Source organism: Chrysochloris asiatica, unplaced genomic scaffold (genome assembly GCF_000296735.1).
Source record: "Chrysochloris asiatica unplaced genomic scaffold, ChrAsi1.0 scaffold00178, whole genome shotgun sequence".
In the NCBI taxonomy this organism is placed as follows: Eukaryota; Metazoa; Chordata; class Mammalia; order Afrosoricida; family Chrysochloridae; genus Chrysochloris; species Chrysochloris asiatica.
The window spans coordinates 551,860-573,829 of NW_006408696.1; the positions used below are offsets into that span (position 1 = coordinate 551,860).

The 21,970-nt window shown below is 44.9% G+C and overlaps 1 protein-coding gene across 1 annotated transcript in view; it reads right to left on the reverse strand.

The window, feature by feature from the left end:
- Nucleotides 1–1,850: 1,850 nt before the first annotated feature.
- The window catches only part of BCL7C (B-cell CLL/lymphoma 7C), a 42,541-nt gene continuing 22,421 nt past the window's right edge, over nt 1,851–21,970 (reverse strand). Inside the window, exon 6 of the mRNA XM_006871913.1 lies at nt 1,851–2,054. Within this exon, the coding sequence (XP_006871975.1) occupies nt 1,851–2,054 (204 nt within the window). The remainder of the gene's footprint in view (nt 2,055–21,970) is intronic.

Here is a 21,970-nt window from a genome sequence, read left to right on the forward strand (position 1 = left end):
GTCCCCATAAATATTTGCGGCCTTGGAAACCATATACAGGGTTGCTATGAATCGGAACAGACTCAATGGCAAAAAACCACCATGTTTATATCGTAATATGTTCTATATAAATCCTATGAATGATGTTCTAATTAAAGAAGTTCTAGAAACAAATTAAGTCCTTAAGTTGGCAATTTCAGCAGCACTTCTGTGTAGTGCTTAAATCTTGTTGAAGAGTCAAACATTTTGTTATTCGAATACTATCCAATAATGTTTGCTGGTATTTTCCAGTTTTTGCATTTTTGCTGTAGCCTATTCGTCCTAATTGCTACTGAAAGCCTATTTCTTATTTATTTAAAAATACAGAAATAGTTATGAAAAATACTGAAAACATGATTTTGGGGATTCCTGAAAATTCCAATTTCTCATTCCTGAATTCTGAAAATTCAGATTGGTTTTGGAATTTAGCCTAGAAGAACCTGGCGAACTTCCCAAGCAACCAAATGAAACTGGCAAGGGTGGAGAGGTCCTTTCCTATGACCTCCAGGAAGGCCCCCCACAGGTCATCAATTCCAAAGGCAGAGGTCTGCGAGGTCACTCCCCCACGGGAGGGAGTCCCAGGGGTCAGTTCAATCACTGCCGCAAACGCTAATTCATTTGCTGAGTATCTGCTTATTTTAGTATAAAATGTGTTTTATGTAATTTACCACTGAGAAAAGCGGATGCTGTGTCAAACCTTGACCCATGGAGTACCAGCACGAGCCGCGGTATAGTCGAGACCTGGGGCTGAATGCTGGTTCTGTCACATGCTGGCTGTGGGCAGGTCCCACAACCACTCAGAGACTTAAGTTTCTCCACCTGTAAAATGCTGCTGATGAGAAAACCTACGGCACAGAGATGCTATGAGGATTAAATGAGAAAATTCCCATAAATCACAGCGCATGGTACAGAGTAAGCCCTCAGTTTTTGAGTCACTAATTCCTGCTAAGAGAGGCCCGGCAGTGGAGTCAGGAAGCAAGAGCTTAGTCCAGTCCCTGGAGCCACTCAATAAATGTCTCCTTCGCTCTGGGTCTTCTCCAGGCAGAGACTCTCACGACTGTACCAGAAAACTCGGCTCACTCCAGCTAGTTCAGGCTCTTCCCAACCCCTTGTGGCTCCCGTGTTGCCCGACTTTGGAGAGGCTGGTGGCCTAGCTCCAAGTTCTCTTGCCTATGTTGGTTCCCAGCTGACCAGCGAGACTGGCACTCTGGTGGACATCTTGCCATGAGTCCTGTAGTGCTTGAGAAGGCGGTACTAGCAAGCCTGGCACCAACAGCCTGCACCCTCCCGTGGTGATAACACAGGTGTGGCACTGGGGTCTTGGTCTACCCATGCCTGGGCCTCACCAGGGCCTTGAACGCAGCGGCTGTCAGGCATCAGCTGGTGTTGCGGAGGCGTTACCTACACTCCGTGCACTAGAATGAGTCTCAGCTGCGTGGTCCTCTGGTGCTGCGGCTGCATGATGTCCACTCCTCCCAGGGTAGAAGGCGCTACCCAACTGTATACATGCTTGGGTCCGCTGGTGCATGAGGAGGTGGGGACTGAGGCATACTGCTCCCAGCACTTGAGGCATGGACAAGGTGCAGCATCCTCAGGTGCTGGGAGAGGTCAGAGTTCAGCTGCAAGTCTCTCCCACAGCTGGGGCACCAGTGTGAGAGCCAGTGGAGAGCAAGGTGGGCGCTGAGGCTGTAGGTTGGGGCTGGCATAAGGCTGTTCACTGGTCCTGGTTCCCGCTTTCTGTTCTGGGGGCACAGGTTAAGTGGCTGGCACTTAAGGGCGGCCAGAGGCGGCCAAGGGAGGCCTAAGGCCCTCAACCTTATTAAGAAGCCAGCTCACCTTCCCTTCCCCTGGGGGCTTGTCCTGGGTCCCCTCAGGGCCTTGTTTCCTCCCCCGGAAGCTCTGGAATCAGGCACTGGCACTGTGGGACTAGGCCGGACATTTGTCCGGAGGCCTCTTCTGGGAAGGAGCCTCCTGATGGGCTCTGTCTTCAGGCCTTTTTCGTGGAGGGCTCTTCTGGTTATTCTCATTCCCGGATCCTGCAGGGAGAGAAGAAAGAATCTGGGTAGTGCTTCCTCTTCTAGTCACAGGCTCAAGGCTATGGTAGCTCTGACTTGGGACTCCGAGAGGGGCCACTGGCTGTGACAGCAGGCAGAGGTGGAAGCCGGGCTTTGTAGGAATACAGGAACTCAGTTTCTTACATAGGACAGTGCTGGGTTTGCATCTCAGCTCCAACACTTACTTGCAGTGTGATTTTAGGCAAGTTACATAATTTCTTAAAGGCTCAGTTTGCTAAACTGCATAACCAGGGTAACAAACAACTTCAGCCTGAAAGGACATGTCATTTTGACCAATGGACCCAAAGACCACTGGGAAGGCATGGTACAGCAATACTATGATAAATTGTTAAGATCAATATAAACTCCTGACCTTAAATCACATTTTTTCCAGCTCTGTCATTACCAAATGAGATCCAGCACTTCACAAACATGCACCAGCCCTCATGTATGTATCACTAATGCCCACATGCTGATTTCTAATACTGACTTGTCTATGAGCTTGTCCTACTGTGGTGGCTGGCATGTCGTGATTCTGGAAGTTATGCTACAGATACTTTAAATACCAGCAGGGTCACCCACACTGGACAGGTTTCAGCTGCGTTTCCAGATGAATCAGACAGACTAAGAAGAAGAAGAGATGGATTATTTCTGAATATTTAGTCACTGTAAACCTTATGAATAACAATGGAACACTGCCAGCACCACAGTATTGAATGTTGAAACACGGTGAAGAGCTCCAGAATATTGTCAGATACAGTGCCGGAAGATGAGCTCCTCTGGAAGGTGCTCAAAATACGACTGGGGAAAAGCTGCCTCCTCAAAGTAGAGTGGACTGTGATGATGCAGAGAAACAGCTGTAAACATCCATTAATAACTGGAACATGGAATGTATGAACTATGAATCTAGGAAAACTGGAAGCTGTCAAAAATGACATGGAACCCATAAACATAAAAATCCTAGGTATTCGTGGGCTGAAATGAACTGGGATTGGCCATTTCGAATCTGACAATCGTATGGTTTACTATGCAGAGAATGACAAATTGTAGAAGAATGGTGTCACATTCATCATCAAAAAGAACGTTTCAAGATCTATCTTGAAGCACAATGCTCTCTGTGATAGAGTAATAGTCATATGCCTATAAGGAAGACTAGTTAATACAACTATTATTCAAATTTATATACCAATCACTTAAGACAGTGATGACAAAAGTGAAGAGTTCTACCAGCTTCTTCAGTCTTGATTAAACATGCAATCAAGATGTATTGATAATTACTGGCTATTGGAATGCAAAGGTTAGAAATAAAGAGGAAGGATCAATAGTTGGAAAATATGGCTTTGATAACAGAAATGATGCTGGAGATTGCATGATAAAATTTTTCAAGACCAGTAACTTCTTTTGCAAACACTTTTTTAAACAACATAAAAGACAACTATCCACATGGATCTCCCCAGATGAAATACACAGAAATCAAACTGACTACATCTGTGGAAAGATACAGTGGAAAAGCTCCATTATCATCAGCCATAACAAGGCTGGGGCACACTGTGGAACAGACCATTAATTGCTCATATGCAAGTTTAGGCTGAAGCTGAAGAAAATTAAAACAAGTCCACAAGAGCCAAAATATGACCTTGAACATACTCCACCTGAATTTAGAGATCATCTCAATAACAGATTTGATGCATTAGACACTAATGACCTAAACTCAGAAAAATTATGGGATGCCATCAAGAACATCATACAGGAAGAAAGCAAAAGGTCATTAAAAAGACAAGGAAGAAGAAAAAGACCAAAATGGATGTCAGAAGAGACTCTGACAACTTGTTCTCCAGTGCAGAGATGCTAAAGCAAATGAAAGAAATAAGGAAGTACAAGAGCTGAATAGAAAATTTCAAAGGGCAGCTTGAGAAGACAAAGTCAATTTTAATGTTTATAATGAAATGTACAAAGACCTGGAGTTACAAAATCAAAAGGGAAGACCATGCCTAGAGTTTCTCAAGCCCAAAGAAATGACGGGAAAATTCAAGGCTCAATTTGAAACATTGAAGATTCTATGGCCAAAATATTAAATGATGCAGAAAGCATCAAAAGATGATGGAAGGAAAACACAGAGTCGCTGTACCAAAAAGAGATGGTCGAAGTGCAACCATTTCAAGAGGTAGCATATGATCAAGAGCCAATGATACTGAAGCCACGGTGCACTGTGGCATTGGCAAAGAAAAAGGCACTGGGAATTGACAGAATACAAATTGAAATCTTTCAACAGAGTGAGTGAGGCGGCACAGGAGGCACTCACTCATCTCTGCCAGGAAATCTGGAAGACAACTACCTGGCCAACTGATTGGAAGAGATCCGTATTTGTGCTCATTCCAAAGAGAGGTGACCCAACAGAATGCAGAAATCATCAGACAATATCATTAATATTACATACAAGTAAAATTTAGCTAAAGACAATTCAAAAATGGCTGCAACCGTACATTGATAGGGAACTGCCAAAGGTTAAAGCTGGATTCAGCAAGGACATGAAATGAGGACTATTACTGCTGATGTCAGAAGGATTTTGGCTGAAAGCTGAGAATACAGATAAATGTTTACCTGAGCTTTATTAACTATGCAAACGCTTTTGATTATGTGCGTCATGACAACCAATGGACAACATTGCCAAAAATGAGTATTCCAGAACACTTAATTGTGCTCTTGAAGAACCTATACGTAGACTAAGGGGCAGTTGTTCAAACAGAACAAGGGAACACCAAATAGTTTCAAACTAGGAAAAGTATGTATCAGCGCTACATTCTTTCATCAGACTTATTCAATCTGTATGCTAAACTAATAATCCAAGAAGCTAGACTTGGCATCAGGATTGGAGGATGAAGAAAAATGTGGCATCAGGATTGGAGGAAGATTCATTAACAACCTGCGATATGAAGATGATACAACCTCGCTTGCTGAAAGCAAAGGACTTAAAATAACTTACTGATGAAGATCAGAGACCACAGCCTTCAATATTGGTTCCACCTTAATGTACAGAAAACAAAAAATCCTTACCACTGAATCAATAAATAACATCAAGATAAATGGAAAAAAGATTGATGCTGTCAAAGACTTCATTTTTCTTGGACAAAGCATCAACACTCATGGAAGCAGCAGTTAAGAAATCAAATGATATACTGGATTAGACAAATCTGCTGCACAAGACTTCTTTAAAGTGTTCAAGAGCAAAGATGTCAGTTTGAGGACCAAGGTGTGCCTGATCCAAGCCACGGTATTTTCAATAGTCTCATATACATGTGAAAGTTGGAAAATAAATAAGTTGAGGAATTGATGCATTTGAGTTATGGTGTTGGAGGAGAAAATTTTAATACCATGGAAGTACAGCCAGAATGCTCTTAAAAAGCCTGGATGGCCAGACTTTGTCTTTCATACTTTGGGCATATTATCAGGAGGGACCAGTCTTTGAAGAAGGACATCACGCTTGGTTAAGTGGAGGGTCCAAGAAAAAGAGGAAGTGCCCCAATGAGATGGATTGGCATAGGGGCAGCAATATGGGCTCAAGCATAGCAGCGATTATAGGGTTGGCACAGGACAAGGCAGTGTTTCTTTCTGTTGTGCATAGGGTCACTGAGTTGGTGCTGACTTAATGGCACCTAACAACAACATTATTTACCAGTAAGCACTGGACTGTGAACACAAGGTTCATGGTTCGAACCCATCAATCGCTCCGCAGGAGAAAGATGAGACTTTCTGCTCCCACAAAGATTTAAAGGCTTCGGAAGCCCTATACAGGGTTGTTAGGAGTTGACACCGACTTGAAGGCATTTAACAAAAACAACAACAAAAATAACCAAGAGTTCTTGGAGGGTAGCTGATTCCATTTTCTGGGGCAAGAAGAATCAATAGCATCCTGTTGATTCTAGAAAGTGAGGATGTTTCCAAAGATGGTAGGGATAATGAAGCAGAGGCAAAGACCCTAATTTAACAGACTCCCACTGTCTAAACAGTAACAATCTAAGCACCATGAAATATATAACAATCACCTTTATGCTTAGGGAGCTTGGTAGCTCTACAGGATAAGCACTGCACTGCAAGCCCCAAGGTCAGTGGTTTGGCCCATTAGCCGCTCCGCTCCATGGGAGAAAGATGAGGCTTTCTGCTCCTGCAGATTTACAGCTTCAGAAACCCTGCACAGGGTCGCTCTAAGTTGGAACTGACTTGATGGCACTTAACGACAATTATGCCTAAGTGAAATGCACTAATACTCAGACCCCATCATAAAAGAGCCTCAAATCAGAAAGAGAAGCTCCCGGGTGGCACAGTTTGGTCTGTGCAGGTTGGTGGTTCAAATCCATCCAGCAGCCCGGTGAAAGACCAATCTGCTGATCTGCTTCTGTGAAGACTAGCCAAGAAAACCCCATGAGGCAGTTCTACTCTGACACACATGGTGTTGAGTTGAAATTGGCTCTAGGCATTGGGTTGTGGTCAGGAAAAAGGGATGGGAAGGATACATATGAAATCTCTTGGTGACCTTACTAATTATAATAGTGGAATATGTAGGTCTTAATAATGCCAACAAACCAAGTCAATACATAATAACGATCATGCAAAACTTCATCATTCAGAACCGTACCAACATTCAAAAATTAGTATCTGCATAATAACTGACACACATGGACCTTATTTGGATCCTGATTCAAATAAACTAAAAAAAAAAAAAAAAATTAATGGGACAATAATGACACTTAACATGTTATTTTAAAAATTATCAAAAACTTATTATAAAAGAATTTAGCTGTGATAATGGTACTATGGTTTAAAGCCCTTATAGTTTATATTTTCTTTTTTTTTTAAGTTTTTATTGTGAATTGAGTGAAAGTTTACAGGGCAGATCATCAGTTTTACATTCAACAAATCATATACTTTGTTTCATTACAATGATTATAATCCCCTCCATGTAACAAACCCTTATATTTTAGAGTATCTTTCAGGAATACTTGCAGATACAATTATATGATGCCTGGGATTTGCTTCAAAATAATAAAGAAGGGAAGTCAGCGGGTAGACCAAAGAAGAAACAAAATTGTCTAAAGTGGCAATTATTAAAACTGAGTAGCAAGGAGCTCTGTAGGATAATCACTGGTCCGCTAACCTCAAGGCTGGCGGTTCAAACCCACCAGCCAATCGATGGGAGAAAGATGAGACTTTCTGGTCCTGCAAGATATACAACCTTGGAAACAGGGTCACTATGAGTCACGATGGCAGTAGATAGTGTGTCCATGGGAAACTGTTTTAACAATTTTTCAAAACTTTTTTCACTTTTGTATATATTTTTAATTATCCACTAATAAAAAAAAATTTTTTAATGAAATGCATTAACCCGCAGCACCACACCATGACTCCAAAGAAAGGAATACAGAGACTTAAAAGACCCACAATATATTGAAAAACCTTTACCATAAAAAGGTGCTAGGCCTATAAAGACAAAAATTAATCAGTTGTTACCAAGGGCTTAAGGGAGAGAAAACAGTTTGGCGTAGATTACGCAGGGCTGGGGAACGTCTGGCCCGTGGGCTGGATGAGGCCTGCGAAATCATTTGGTCTGGCCCTGCCAAGGCAACCACAGTTCTAGCTATTTATCAGGGTGAGTTAATTAAATGTTTGGCAAAATATAGCAGACTAATTACTAAGTTTATAATGTTGTATAGCCTGCAAATGATGTTACACATTTTGGCAGAAAAAAGGTTCCCCACCCGTGGCTTAAAGGGCTTCTGTCTGGGGTTGGTGAAAAGCTTTTGGAAATAGCTAGTGGTAACGGGTTAATAGTTGCATAATATGGTAAATGTAATTGATGTCATTGAGTTGTACATTTATGAATGGTTAAAATGGCCAATTTTTGTTCATTTATACTTTACCACGATTAAAAAGAAACACAAAGTTGGATCAGTGGCTTTGGTTCAAAGCCTTAGAACTTTGCAACCAGACTCCACATGACAATCCAGAAGCTGTAACCTCAGCTGATTGATTCCAAGAAGGTTTCCTTTTTTCTCTTGGGTCTAGTCAGATTATAAAAACTCTAGGAAGGTATAATAATAAGAACTTGCAGAATGACTGAAACCCTAGAAAGATGAAAAAACTGGAACCTCTGGAAACTGAAAGAATTAGGATAAGAAAAATGTTAAACTCATGGAATTAGCACTTTGTAACTAGTTTTGATGGCAAGGTTTTAATAACTTTTGTACTCATCCTGTTTGTATATGCTTAAACCACATGAAGTAATCACAAGAATCAGCCCTATTAAATTTGTCCTTGCAACTGAAATTATTTAAGATAATCTAATTGATCAAATTTGTAGTTAAAGGTTTTCCAAAAAACAAAAAAACGACTTTCAGGGTTTGTTGCTAAGAATTAAACAGAGCACAAAAAGCAGTGAATACTTCTCTTCAGCCCAGAAGCCTTTCAAATACACAATGATTTATAGTGGGTCACTGTGAGAGCTTTAGATGAGAAGATATAAGTAAAGTACTTGGCACAGGGTATAGGGAAACAGGCCTTTGTGAGGCTGAAGACAGCTACACTCTTGCTTGCTGCCAATTCACTTCCTCCACTTGCTAAGTCACTCTTATGAAGCAACACCTTCAGGGGTGACCTTGGAAGTCCAGAGATTGGAGCCAAGTGACCTTTGTTCACTAGAACTTTTATAAAAGCCCCTACACTTCCTTCTGGGGGGCACAGAGATGCAGGTCTGCCCTGAGACCATTCAGGGCATCAGCTCAGTAAGTAAGCCCTTAATTGTTATTAAGTGCTGCTGAGTCTGTCCCAACTCATAGCAACCCTATATAGGGTTTCTGAGTAGTGACTGATGGGTTTGACCCACCAACGATCTGGTGAGCAATCCAGGATTCTGAGCCCTTAATGGATTCCTGGTGTGGCGCTGTGGGTTAATGCGCCAGACTGCAAACTGCAAGGTCGGCGGTTCAAGATCACCAGCTGCTCCTCGGAAACCCTATACAGGGTTGCTATGGGTCGGAATCGACTCGACGGCACTTCGCAACAACAACAACAAGCCCTTAATAAAATGCCTATATCACCATCCTGGTGTGGCACTGTAGGATAAGCACTGGACCACAAGGTCAGTTCGAACCACAAAGTGGTTCTTGGCCCCCTCCAAAACTGGTCCATGCCCCGACAATCAGTGAGCCAGCCAGGAGACTGAAGACATAGTGGAGAAGGGAGAGGGATGAGCTGGGGGTAATCCTGGGAGCTGGTAACCACCATGTGGGGAAATTAGGTCCTTCTGCCCAAAGAAATCCCAGTGGGCTAACAACCTCCATGTGTGAGGTCTGGCCCATATCTGTCTATTGGGGAAATCCCGGCTGTGCGTGGACCACTGCATGAGTTCGGGGATGCCCACAAAGCTCCAGGCTGCAGAGTATGGTTGTGGCGAAGGGACTAGGGGGAACAGCTAGACTAGGGGCCACTGCTCTGGGGGTTTCAGCTGGCCTCTAACATCCCAGGTGTGGTGCTGTAGGATAAGCTGCACTGCACTGTTAACCACAAGGTTGGCAAGTTCAAACCCACCAGCCATTCCCTGGAAACCCTATACAAGGTCACAATGAATTAAGTTGGTTCCAACTCATAATAACCCTGTGTAGTGTTTTCGAGGCTATCAATCTTTACAGGAGCAGAAAGCCTCATCTTTCTCCTGTGGAGTGGCTGGTGGATTTGAACTGCTGACCTAGTGGTTAGCAGCCCAATGCATAACTCACTACGCCACCCCCACTTGGCACAGTTCTTGAAGACTGGGACGAAACTCCCAAGAATGTGAAAGTGTTGGGTGCAATATGGGAAGGTGATCTCCCAGCACATGCTGCCCGAGTCACATCCCCTCTCTGCTCCCCATCACCAGCAGACACCTGGTACACAGATGGCTGTGCGCCATGCGAAACAGGCTCCAGCCTTTAACCCTCTGGACAGACAGCTGGGCAGTAGCCTTTGGGTTAACAATGTGGATTTTGTTGTAGTTGTTAGGTGCCATTGATGTGAAGGGCAAAAGGAGCAGGAAGACAATGGGCAAGATCCTGGGGGGAGAGCTCTGTAACAGGACATCTGGGATTGCTTCCAAACTTGGGATGCTGACCTGTTTTCCCCACCAGGGAACCAGGAAACAGATGCTACAGCACATGCTCAAATAGTCCATCCAGAAAGGGAAGGTGCCCACTGGAGTCAAAGCAAGCACTGCAGTCAATTACTGTGTTTTGGTGGCAATCAAAAAGTTCATGGAGAAATGAAAAGAAAAGAAAATGGAGTTTTTCCACAAATTTTTTGAAGCCCCCTTGTACAAAACCGTCCCATGTGCTCATGCCAACATCCAAGGCATCTGGCCCATAATCCTGAACACATAGACAGGAACAGGCAGGGATGGACTGATGGATGGATGATCAGGCAAAGGTTCCCTGAAGGGGTGGACCAAAGTGCCACTTGAGGCTTTGAAAAGATCGATAAATTTGGCTCCTCCAAAGGCCTTTAGCCCAGTATGCCAGACTTGGAGCCCCAGGTGACCCCCCATGATACAAGTGACACCACATGGTTCAGAAGCAGCTCTGCCCAGGTTGTCTCCAGAACAAAGCAGCACAGTCCTCCGAATGTCTTAGGACCTGGGGCCAGAAAGTGACTCCACTGGGGTGGACTGGTTACTTCACCCCCCTGAAGGCAGAGGGGCTGACTGACACAGAAAACCTGCAGTCACGCTTCCCCTAGGCTGGACAACACTTACAGCATAAGAGACAAAAGGAGATGTCCTTTTCTGGCAGACAGAAAACAGGCGACCTTCCTCACAACCTCTCAGGTGACCGCCCAGGGCACTGTGTGTGTGTGTGTGTGTGTGTGTGTGTGTGATGCCTAAGGCAGCTGCTCTTCTCACCACCCTAGGGGGAGCCAGGAGTGTGATCCTAACAGAAGACGAAGGCTTACCCCTCTTGATACCTACTAAACACCTGTCTTCCCAACTGTAGGGATAGCCCACTCTGCTTTCTTTCTTTTGGGGTTGTGAATGTCTTCCTAGGGAGGATTCACCATTTGTTAAGTGCCTTTGAGTCAGTTTTGACTCATAGCGACTTGGTACAGGGTCTCCAAGGAACAACTGGTGGGTTTGAACGGCTGACCTTTCGGTTAGCAGCCAGGTGCTTACCCTACAGTGCCACACTAGGATTCCACAGGTTCCCTGCAGTCCACCATAAAAGCAGCTGCTGGGTCTGGGGAAGGTTCCCCTTGCCTACCACTGAAGATGTGCCTTGGATCGGACAGCCTTTGGCCAGAATTGAGTGGGAGGGGAGCATGGGACACATGGGGGCGTATTCCTAACACTGTGACTAAGTGGAGGGTAACAGGACAGGGGTACCACAACAGCATCTTTACGGGGACCCAGACTGTCCCAGACATTCCGTGTATGGGATCGCAATGCCTTCCAGTTGCGGCCACAAGAGGGATGGTTTGAGACGGCTAATGCCTGTCCTGAACAGGGTGTGGTGGAGGAAACAGCTCGTCTGTTCTGAGTAAAGCGCCATGTTCCCCTGTCTCCCTCCAAGTCCTTCCTGCGAAAGGTAAGCTGGACTTCTGTGTCCCATTGCCAAGAGATGACAGTACTGAATGCCACTGATTGGTTACAGGACATTCACCCCTACAGGACAGTAGGAGTGTACCTTGCTCCTAACGGCATCTGATGGGTGTGTGGCTGCTACCTGTGGCCCTGGCTGCTCTGTGATTGGATGGGTCTGCACCTTAGGGTCACCCTAAGCTGCAGGAACTGTTAGGGAACCTATGCCAAAACCTCTTAGTAACCCCATGGTAAAAGAGTCCTAGTGTGGTGCTGTAGGATAAGCACTGGACTGCAAACCACAAGGTCGGTAGTTCAAACCCACAAGCTACTTCTTGGAAACCCTATATAGGGCCGCTATGAGTCAGAACCGACTCGACAGAACTTAACAACAACAGAAGCCAGGTAGACCAAGCGCAGTGTTTTCCACCTCTAATTCTTCTTGTTCCCTCTGTCGGCTCTGTGGAAATCATGGGACAAACTGAAGCTCTGAGCCATTTTACTAAACAGGCCCTGAATGACAGCAGAGAAAGCTGTGGCTTTTCACTGCTGAAGGCTCCCTGATAAGACTGGACATTGTGAGAGCCGCTCAAGGTGAAAACCGAATGCTGTGCCTATATTCCGGACGATGACCAGAATGTTTAAGGAGCTCTGATAGCATATTGGTTACGAGTCAGGCTGCTAACCTCCCAGTCAACAGTTCGACACTACCAGCGGTTCTACAAGAGAAAGATGAGAACTTCCGCAGCATCGGAAACTGTATACCGGTTGCAATGTGTCAGAACCGAGTCCATGGCACACTACCGCCACCACCACCACCAGAATGTCACTGGTTTGCCAAATGAAGAAGCAGACAGAGGCCCTGGACCTGGTGGCTGGTCAGCTTTGGCTGCCTGGTTTTTTTGCTTTCCCGCTAGCTGGTGAGGGTTTTTGCTGGGTCTTGGTCTTTTCCTGGCCATAGGGAGGTTTGGCTGGGTTTACCTCTATTGCTGATGCAGCCATACCACATTGTGCCCCCAGCTATAGTAAGGCTGCTGTCCCTACCTACATCATAAGGCCTCTCCTTAGGGCCCTTAGGGATCTTGCAGAAGAAGGGATTGTGCCAGATTGTAAGAGCTGGCCTTGAAGGGTGGTCTGTAGTGAAACACACTTTTGTGAGGCCAAATATGGCGACACTCTTGCTTCCTGGTACCTTGCTTCTTCCACTTGCTAAGTCACTCTTTTGAAGTAACACCTACCTGTTCAGTGGCCTTGGCAGTCCAGAGCCTGGAACCAAGTCCCTAGCCTCCACCCAGGTACACGGAGACTTAAGTCTACCCTGAGACCACCCAGGATCACCTGAGAAAGCAAGCTCTTCATAAAAACTCCTATATTACCCTTCGGGAGCTGCCAGCCTTATTCTTCTGTCTTTTGGCCTCTATAGTTGAAGGTTACTGTCCTTGCCTAGACACGGGGCCTGGCACATCTGGGTCAAATGAGCTAATGCATAAGAAAAAGAAGGGGCTGGTTACAGGAGGAGACATCAGAGAGCACAGGGAGGCAGTACCCCAAGGCATGCCGGCTATCCCACTGAGATTTATTCAGTCATTCTGCAAAGGCAAACTGAACACCAACACCGTGCTAGGCATCCGAGAATCAATGGTGAGCACAAGAGGGCGCTATCATTCTTCCTCTTCCCACATGCCATCCTTCTCTTTTCATCACAAACAACTCTCTTCAGGTCATTCTCAGCCTCCCCAGGAACAGAAGTAGGACGTTCTAGGCCTGGCTTCTTCCCTGTTGCAGGGCCTCCCCAGAGTGAAGTTCTGGCTCCCATTCAAGAAGCAAAGGACAAAGATCTCAATTCAGAGTGTAGTTGCTCAACTAGCCTCCGCAGTACAGTGGTTACAAGCAAAGGATTTAGATCATTTCAAACAGGCTTGAATCCTGACAGTGCTTCTTACCTTAAGCAAATAACATACATTCTCTGGGCTGCAGTTTTCTTCCATCTATTGTTGTCAGTTCCCAGATTGTAAATCTTTACAAGAAACGGTCTCAGCTGGTGGGTCTGAACTACATAGCTTACTGCTGTTCCTTCAGAATTTGTTCCCGGGGGATCTTGGATGTTTGCTTATGGATGTAACCAAAACATAAAACCAGACCGGTAGCAAATTTTTCACTCCTGAATATTCATAAACTTTCCAAGTCAAACAACAGTCATTTTATTTCACGTTTCCCCCCAAATCATCAGTAGATAAAAATATACCAATGAAAAATGTCAGATAGGATTCTGGAGGGAAAGTGTTTACATGGACAAGAGCCAGGATGGGCAAATGGTTGGCACACACACAGATGTCAGGTCTTCCGGGATCAGGCCCACCAGTGGTGGCATCATTTCCCAAACATCACAGACTTGTGGAAGCCTGGCGTGCCGCTGCAGGTTAACGTGGCTGGACTGCAAGGTTGGTATGAACCACAAGGTCGGCAGTTCCAGCTCACTAGTAACTCCTAGAAACCCTATACAGGGTTACTATGAGTCAGAACTGACTTGACGGCACTTAACAACAAGTGTGGCGCTGTAGGATAAGCACTGGACTTGGTAACCGCAAGGTGGGTAGTTCACCGGCAGTTCTTGGAAACCCTACACAGGGTTGCTAGGCGTCAGGACTGAGTTGACAGCACACAACATGGATCTGTAGCTGTTACATATAACACATTTCCAGCAGATGGCAATAAATTGTCTTAGAGGAGGAACATCGTTTTCTAATCAAACCAAGTTGGTAGGAATTTATGAATCAGCTGACTATGGTCTCCAGAGGAGATGGCATGTGCCCAACTTGCTTGTCTTTTGTTACAGGCTAGGATCTAAAAGAACTGTGGCTGAGAGGACCTACCTTCTTTCAAGGTCTGGGGTAAAGACAGGGATTACTTGGTGTGTTCGCCAGAATTCTAATAATGCTCCTTCCCCAGGGATTATTCAATCAAACACTAATCTAAGTACTGTTGTGAAGGGATTTTACAGATGTAAAAAGACCCAAGATAGCCAATGTTAAAACACAATCAGGAGAGCCTTTTAAATAAAGTTTTCCAGTTAGTAGCAAAGAAAAAGTGATTCAAAGCAAGAAGGTGATTTGACATTCCACTGCTGTGCAGAAAATGGAATGAGCCACAAGACAAGGAATGAGGGTGGTTTCTAGAAGTGGGGAGTAGTCCTGGCTGGCAGCCACAAGGAAACAGCCAACATAGTCGGACAACCACAAGGAACAGAACTTGGTCAACAACCTGTAAACTGAGAAAATGGACTCTTCCCCAAGTTCCCTAGAAAAGAGCCCAGCCTGGTCAACACCTTGACTTTGGCCTTAAGAGACTTTAAGCAGAAAACTCAACCAAGTTCATCTGATCTGACCAACAGAAGTGTAAGATACTAGATGGGTGTTGTTTTCAACTGTTATTTACGGTAGTTTGCTACATTGTTAAGTGCATGCAAGAGCTGGACAATGAAAAGGCAGACGGGAGAAGAAGGCATCTGAATTATGGTGTTACTGAAGAATAGTGAATATACCATGACAGAAGAACAACCAAATCTATCTTGGAAGAAGTACAGCTGGAATGCTCCTTAAAAGCCAGGATAGCAAAATTTGTCTCATGTATACTTTGGACATGTTATCAGGAGGAACCAGTCCCTCAAAGACATCATAGCTGGTAAAGCAGTTGTCACTGTTGTTAAATCGGTGACCTTGCAGTTAGCAGTCCAGTGCTTATCCTACAGCATTACACCAGGATTCCAGCAAAAAAGAGGAAGGCCCTGAATGAAATGGATTGATACAGTGGCTGCAACAACCTCAATCATCACAAATGTGAAGATGGCCGATGACCAGGCAGTCTGTTGCTTTGCTGTGCACAGGGTCGCTATGAGTCAGAACCGACTCGACAGCACCTAACAACAATACACATTTGTTGTTGTTCTTAAGTGCAGTCAAGTCAATTCCAACTCATAGCGACCCCGTATAGGGTTTCCAGGAGTGGCTGGTGGGTTTGAACCGCCGGTTTTTCAGTTCAAACCGACCTTGAGGTCGAGTGCTTATCCTACAGTGCTACAGACTTCAGGAAAACAGCAAAACTTTGATTCAAAGCAAGTATTATATTCACTGATACAGAACCCCATCCTTTCAAGATATTGTCTCCCAACTGGCATTGTAATTGTCTTTAGGAAGTCATCAAATCTTTCAGTTCGTCCACCTGCTCCCAGATGATGGGGAATGTGGTAAAACAAGGATCCAATGCTTTACTTCCCTTGCTGTGAAATTAGTTTCTCGATCAGATGTAATGCTGTGCAGATTGTCATAATGGTGGACAAGGTACAGAAGGCAAATCCACAGGCAGAACAGACTATTCCACTGAAGATGAATCTCTGCCCCTGATGGAGACTGTCCAATGTTAACAACCTACCTCAAGTAATTGCTTGATCTCCCTGGACAATGGTGCCGTATGAGAGTTCAGTGCTTATCTTGCTGTTAGCACATTAAGACACTCAGCAGTACTAGCCAGGTCAGCATTGATAAGAGGAAGTCCACGTTGTTGAGTCCACACAAAACCCTCATCCTGCTACCATGGCCACTTTGTTCATGGGCTCCATGATCAAGTTTGGAGTTGGCTGAGGAAGAATCGGGCTGACATCCAGAGAGGGCATTGTTCTGTTTGCCTGATTATTAAGAGACTCCTCTACAGTGGGTCTCTGATAATTTACATAGGACACAACTATCTTTAGTCCATGGCAGCCAGAAAATGGTATCTATCCACATATTTCTCCCCCCGACTTCCTTCTCAACCAGACTTCCAGTCCTGTTCTTTTCAAGTCCCTAACCATCTAGCCAACTGCGTACAGTTAACGTAACAGTTAACATTTCTGACCATTTCACATTCCCAGGCATAGTGATAACCAAATGTTTACTGCACAAAGTTTTGCCCCCTTCAAGGATTTGTCTTCACCACTCTACTTCAGGTTTACAGAGTGGGATGGGGTGCTGCAGCTGTCCTCTGTTGACAATTGCCAACACATTATGCAGAACTCATCTGTAAGCCAGGATTGGTTCTTTCTCTTCCTTTGTCAACTGATCATAAGGAATCCCTTGGAAAATTACAGGCAGGGACTGAAGGAGAGACGACAATGCAACATGACTTGGTTGGTGTCAAAGGAGTCTGAGTCACTTGCTCGTGTAAATGGCCTGTCCTTTCTGGACCATGTGAAATCTGGTCTGTTAATACCATTTCCATCTGATGATACACTGCTTCTGCGCACACGTACCTTAGGTTGGAGAGGTAAGACACCATCTGCAGTGCAGTGACTTACTTGAACCTGATCTTCTAGCCAGTCTTTGAGACTCCCATCAAATGACTGACTGCTGTTTTGTTGGGAAGAGCCATCAAGTCAGTTCCGAATCATAGTCACACTGTTTCTGAGGCGCAGCCGATGGGTTTCAACCACTGACCCTGCAGTTAGCAATCCAGTGCTTATCCTAAAGCACCACAGGCCAAGCAAGGGGATTGGATAGCTTGCTAATAATGTAAGTAAGGTACCTGGCACCCTTGTTGGGTGGGACCAGGCAAATCAAGTGTATGGAACCCTAATGAGGTGACTGGTCAGTTTTATCACTCTGCTGGGTTTTAAATGAGCCATTTCAGAAGCGGGCAGGGGGACCTCATGACTATCAAGTAAAAAGAGCTTGGAGTGGAGCATGTCTTTGTACCCTGTGCCAAATGTCCTTAAGCCGAGAGGGAGAGAGCTGTGACACCAGAGATGGTAAAAGATGGCAGAGAAGTGGTGGCAGCAGAGATAGCAGACCCAAGGGCACAAGGCAGAAGGGTGGGCGAGGAAGCCGAGTGCCTTCAGGCAGGAGGTTCACTCATAGAGGACTTAGGTTTGCTGACCCACGGAGCTAAGCTGTGCACCTTAGAGATAAGGCTTTCTTAAGGTGACACAGAGTGCCTTGTGGGGCATTTATCGACAGTGCTAAAAAAGAGTTTTGTAATATTGCCCAAGTAGTGCAGAGGCCAAAAGGCCTCCAAGAGTTAAAAAAAGCTTTGTAAGGCTTGCCCAAGCCGAGCAAAGGCCCAGGAGCCATGTGGCTGAGAGGCTGAGGACCAGAGAGACATGCCTGCTGTCATGGCATGTTCTGACTGAACAGCTATAACATGAACATTTCTAACCCTGAACTGTAATCCGTTAACTTCCTGAATCAGCCTCTAACTGTGAATGCTTTCTGTGAGTTCTCTGTGGCCATTGCAACTGATTATCAAAGCCAGCAGTGAAGCAGAGTGTAGACAATGCAGTGGGAGGAACGGGTGGTGTCAGAATTGGTAAAGAAGGTTGAAGAGTGGAGGCATGTCTGACCTCCATATTAATAAGAATCAGCCTTGGGCTGAGGTCGATTTTGATTCTCTCCTGCCCTGGTGAAGTTCCACACCATTTTTAACACTTCATTCATGTTACAAAGCTCAGGTCACCTGATGTCCCTTGGTTAAGTGTTCAGTCTCTACCAAGACCCAGCAGCAAACCAGAAGCTGTTTCTCAAAAAGAGAATGCTGCAGAGAGCTTAGATTTTCTCAGGAATACTGGAGGTCTGCACTTTGATTCTCCTACTGGCACTTGCTAGAGGCGTCATGTAGCAGCTCTATTAGCCATGAGTATATAAGTGTCAGCGGAGTTGTAGTAGAGGGGCATGAACTGCCCTCTAAACTTGCTGCAGAGCCTTCTCTCACGCTAGTCCTCACTCAAAACTGGTAGCTTTACAAATGGCTCAATGGATGGGCTATACTGCCTCCAAAATTCAAATAGGCCTACCAAGTGTTATGCCACTTTTATGGGGGATCGGTAGGTAATGTGAGGTGCAGCATGGAAGGGGATACGTCAACATACTCCAGATCACTGAACTCCTAAAAATGTCACTAAGCTTGTCAGAACCTGGATCTTTGGTAGGTTTTATCTCTGTGCTTATTACATCTTGCTCATCAGATCCAATAATGTCTCAATATAGTTACCAGTGTGATACTCTGGGGAATGTCAAGATGAATAGGGTATCTATGAACTAAATAAATTATGGCAGAGAGCAGAACTCACATAGCGCTGCAGCAACCTGAAGATATATAGGGTCTACAGCGGCGAGAACAGCATCCGCCCCCCCAAAAGTTCATTGCTACCCAGCGTCTCAGAATGTGACGTTAAATGGAAATGAGGTCTTTACAGATGTAATTAGTCAAATGAGATCATAATGGATTGTGATAGACCCAAGTCCAATGACTAGTGTCCACACAGGGAAGACGACCACGTGACAATGAGCGAAGTCACACAGCTACAAGCCAAGGCACACCAAGGATTGTCGGGAGCTACCAGAGACCAGAAAGAGGCAAGGAAGGATTCTCTCCTATATGTTACCTGGGCAACAAGGTTATAGAGAAATCTTGTTTATAATTTTCTCTATGTTTAAGATCCTAATAAACATTTGAAAAATTGCTTTATGTCAAAATTTTGTGGCAATTTGTGGTAGCCAGCTTGTGGTCATTTGTTAGAACAACTCTAAATAACTAATACACAGACCTTACCAGCAAAAAAGCAAATTGCTTCAGGTGGACCATGCATATTGATGTGGAAAAGCCAGTTTAATAGCTACTACTAACTACCAAGGGCTGTTGTTTGATGTGTGGGGATTCTGCTAACGAGCTTGTTATCAAGTTACTGCCTCTGGGCTCCAAATTCACCCTTTAGTACCTGCCCGTAGATCCAGAGATACTGAGCTGAACACAAGTCTGTCTCCTTGAATGATGGTAAGGTTTGCCAGAAGAGGGCACTAGAGGGCCAATGCTAGAGGAAAGGAGCTGCTCTTCCTGGGGCTTTGTAGTTTCTGCTGCAGTCTCACTTCTCTTACTCTTGCTGCATAGAACATGAGGACATCATTGATGTTCTGTCCCAGATGTATGTCCAGAGCAGAAGGACCCTTGATAAGTTCACAGTGGCAGCAGCAATGGGCTCAAGCTTGACAACAATTGTGAGGATAGCACAAGACCGGGCAGTTGTGCATAGGGTCACCATGAGTGGGAACGGACTTGATGGTACCTAACAGCAAGAAGCAGCCTGGAAAACACACAGCACAGACAGCCTTCCCAGTGAGTGGACTCGCCTTCCCGGTGAGTGGACTCGCCTTTCTAGTGAGTGGACTCGTGCAGAGCAAGGCCTCTCCAGCAGCCCAATTTCCTTCATTACTGTGCTCTCTGCACTTTTCTCAGGGGCTAACTCCTACCCTGCCTTGGCTTTCTACAATGCTCTATCCTTGTACTACTGACAATGCTTTCTCCAGCACAGGGTCCAAACCAAAGCACCCACTGCCATCAAGTCAGTTTTGACTCACAGCAACCCTGTATAGGGTTACCAAAGCTGTAAATCTTTACAGGAGCAGAAAGCCTCATCTTTTTCCTGTGGAGCAGCTGGTGGGTTTGAACTGCTGACCTCATGGTTAGCAGTTCCAGTGCTTATCCTACAGTCCCACGCTAGGGTTCCAGCCAAGTGCAATTCTTAGTTTCTGGTCCCAGAAGTGCCCAATAATATTATGCAAAGTGAAATAAGTCATACAAAAGAACAAATAATGTATCCCCTAAATCAGTTTTTCAGCAGGTCAATTGGTGAGCCACCTCTGACTTCTCAGCCATCGAGTATGTATGTCCATGCCCTTTCCAGGAGGTCTGGATCTTGGCCCAGAGGACACTTTATTGGTGGTGGTTATGTGCTGTGAAGTCGGTTCCGATTCATAGCAACCCTGCAAAGGGTTTCCGAGGCTGTAAATCTCATCTTTTTCCTGCGGGACCGCTGGTAGTTTCGAACTGCTGACCTTCAGACTAGCAGCCCGATTCGTAACCACTATGCTATGCTTTATTGGGAACTCTTATTTCTGCCCCAGGGATTTGGCTACCCCTGCATTCATTAGCTAATACCATTATTCCACTCCCTTAAGCATTTTTTATACTAAACTTTCCCATTGTGTGGTTTCTGTCTTCTAAATGGACCTTGTCTTACAGTTACTTGGAGTGGTCTCAAGAGAAAGACCCTAAAGTTGAGATTTTAGGATTAATCTGGTCACATTTTTGTGCTTAAGAACATTGTTGAGCTCTTTGCCAATGGAAAATGGATTGCTAGTAATCCATGGGCTCCAATGACAATCATTAATCAAGCCATCACCTGTGACTGATTGTGATCAAGTACCAAATGCTGCACATGACTTGGGAGTCCAAGTGGCTGCTGCTGAGTGGTATGTTGTTGTTGGTATGTGCCGGGAGTCGGTTCCGACTCATAGCGACCCTGTACAGGGTTTCCAAGGCTGTGAATCTTTACGGGAAAAGAAAGCCTCCTCTTTCTCCCACGGAATAGCTGGTACTTTCGAACTACTGACCCTGAGGTTAACAGCCCAATTCGTAACCACTACGCTACCAGAGCTCTTGCTGAGTGATATAGCAGTTGAGAAAATGACAAGATTACATCTATTAACTCTGAGTTCAGGTCTCAGTTTGAGAACCAAAGAGCTTCCAAGAGAGTTTCAAAATAATCTTATTTCTCTCTAATTCAGGGCTGATAATGCTAAAAATAAAACACAAGATTTAATTATGTGGATTGATGAATTAAAATAACAGTGAATTCACAGTCTCATCAAATTCACCATGTGAAAACAAGGGCATGATTAGGAAGAATGGGATCCAGAACTTTGGAATGATACATCTGATTAGACCTAGATGAAATTAACAGCCTTAGGTTCCCAAGTCATTCTGAATCTTTATTCACATAAATATAGCTTGCTCTATGAATTGGCAAATGTTGTGTTATGTACATTTTTACAACAATGGGGGGAAAAAAGGGTAGCTTGCTCCCCAGGGTCTCAGAAGACTGTTTGTTGTTGTTAGGTGCTATCGAGTCAATACCGACTCACACTGACCCTATGCACAACAGAACGAAACACTGCCCAGTCCTGGGGCAACCTCACAATTGTTGCCACGCTTGAGCCCATTGATGCTGCCACTTTGCCAAACCATCTTGTTGGGGGTCATCCTCTTTTTCTCTGACCCTCCACCTAACCAAAAAATGGTATCCTTCTCCAGCGACTGGTCCCTCATGACAATATGTCCAAAGTATGAGAGATGAAGTTTGGCCATCTTGGCCTCCAAGGAGCACTCTGGCTGTACTTCTTCCAACACAGATCGGTTGGTTCTTTTGGAAGCCTATGGCACTTTCAATATTCTCCTCCAACATTACAACTCAAAAGCATCAATTCTTTTATGATCTTCC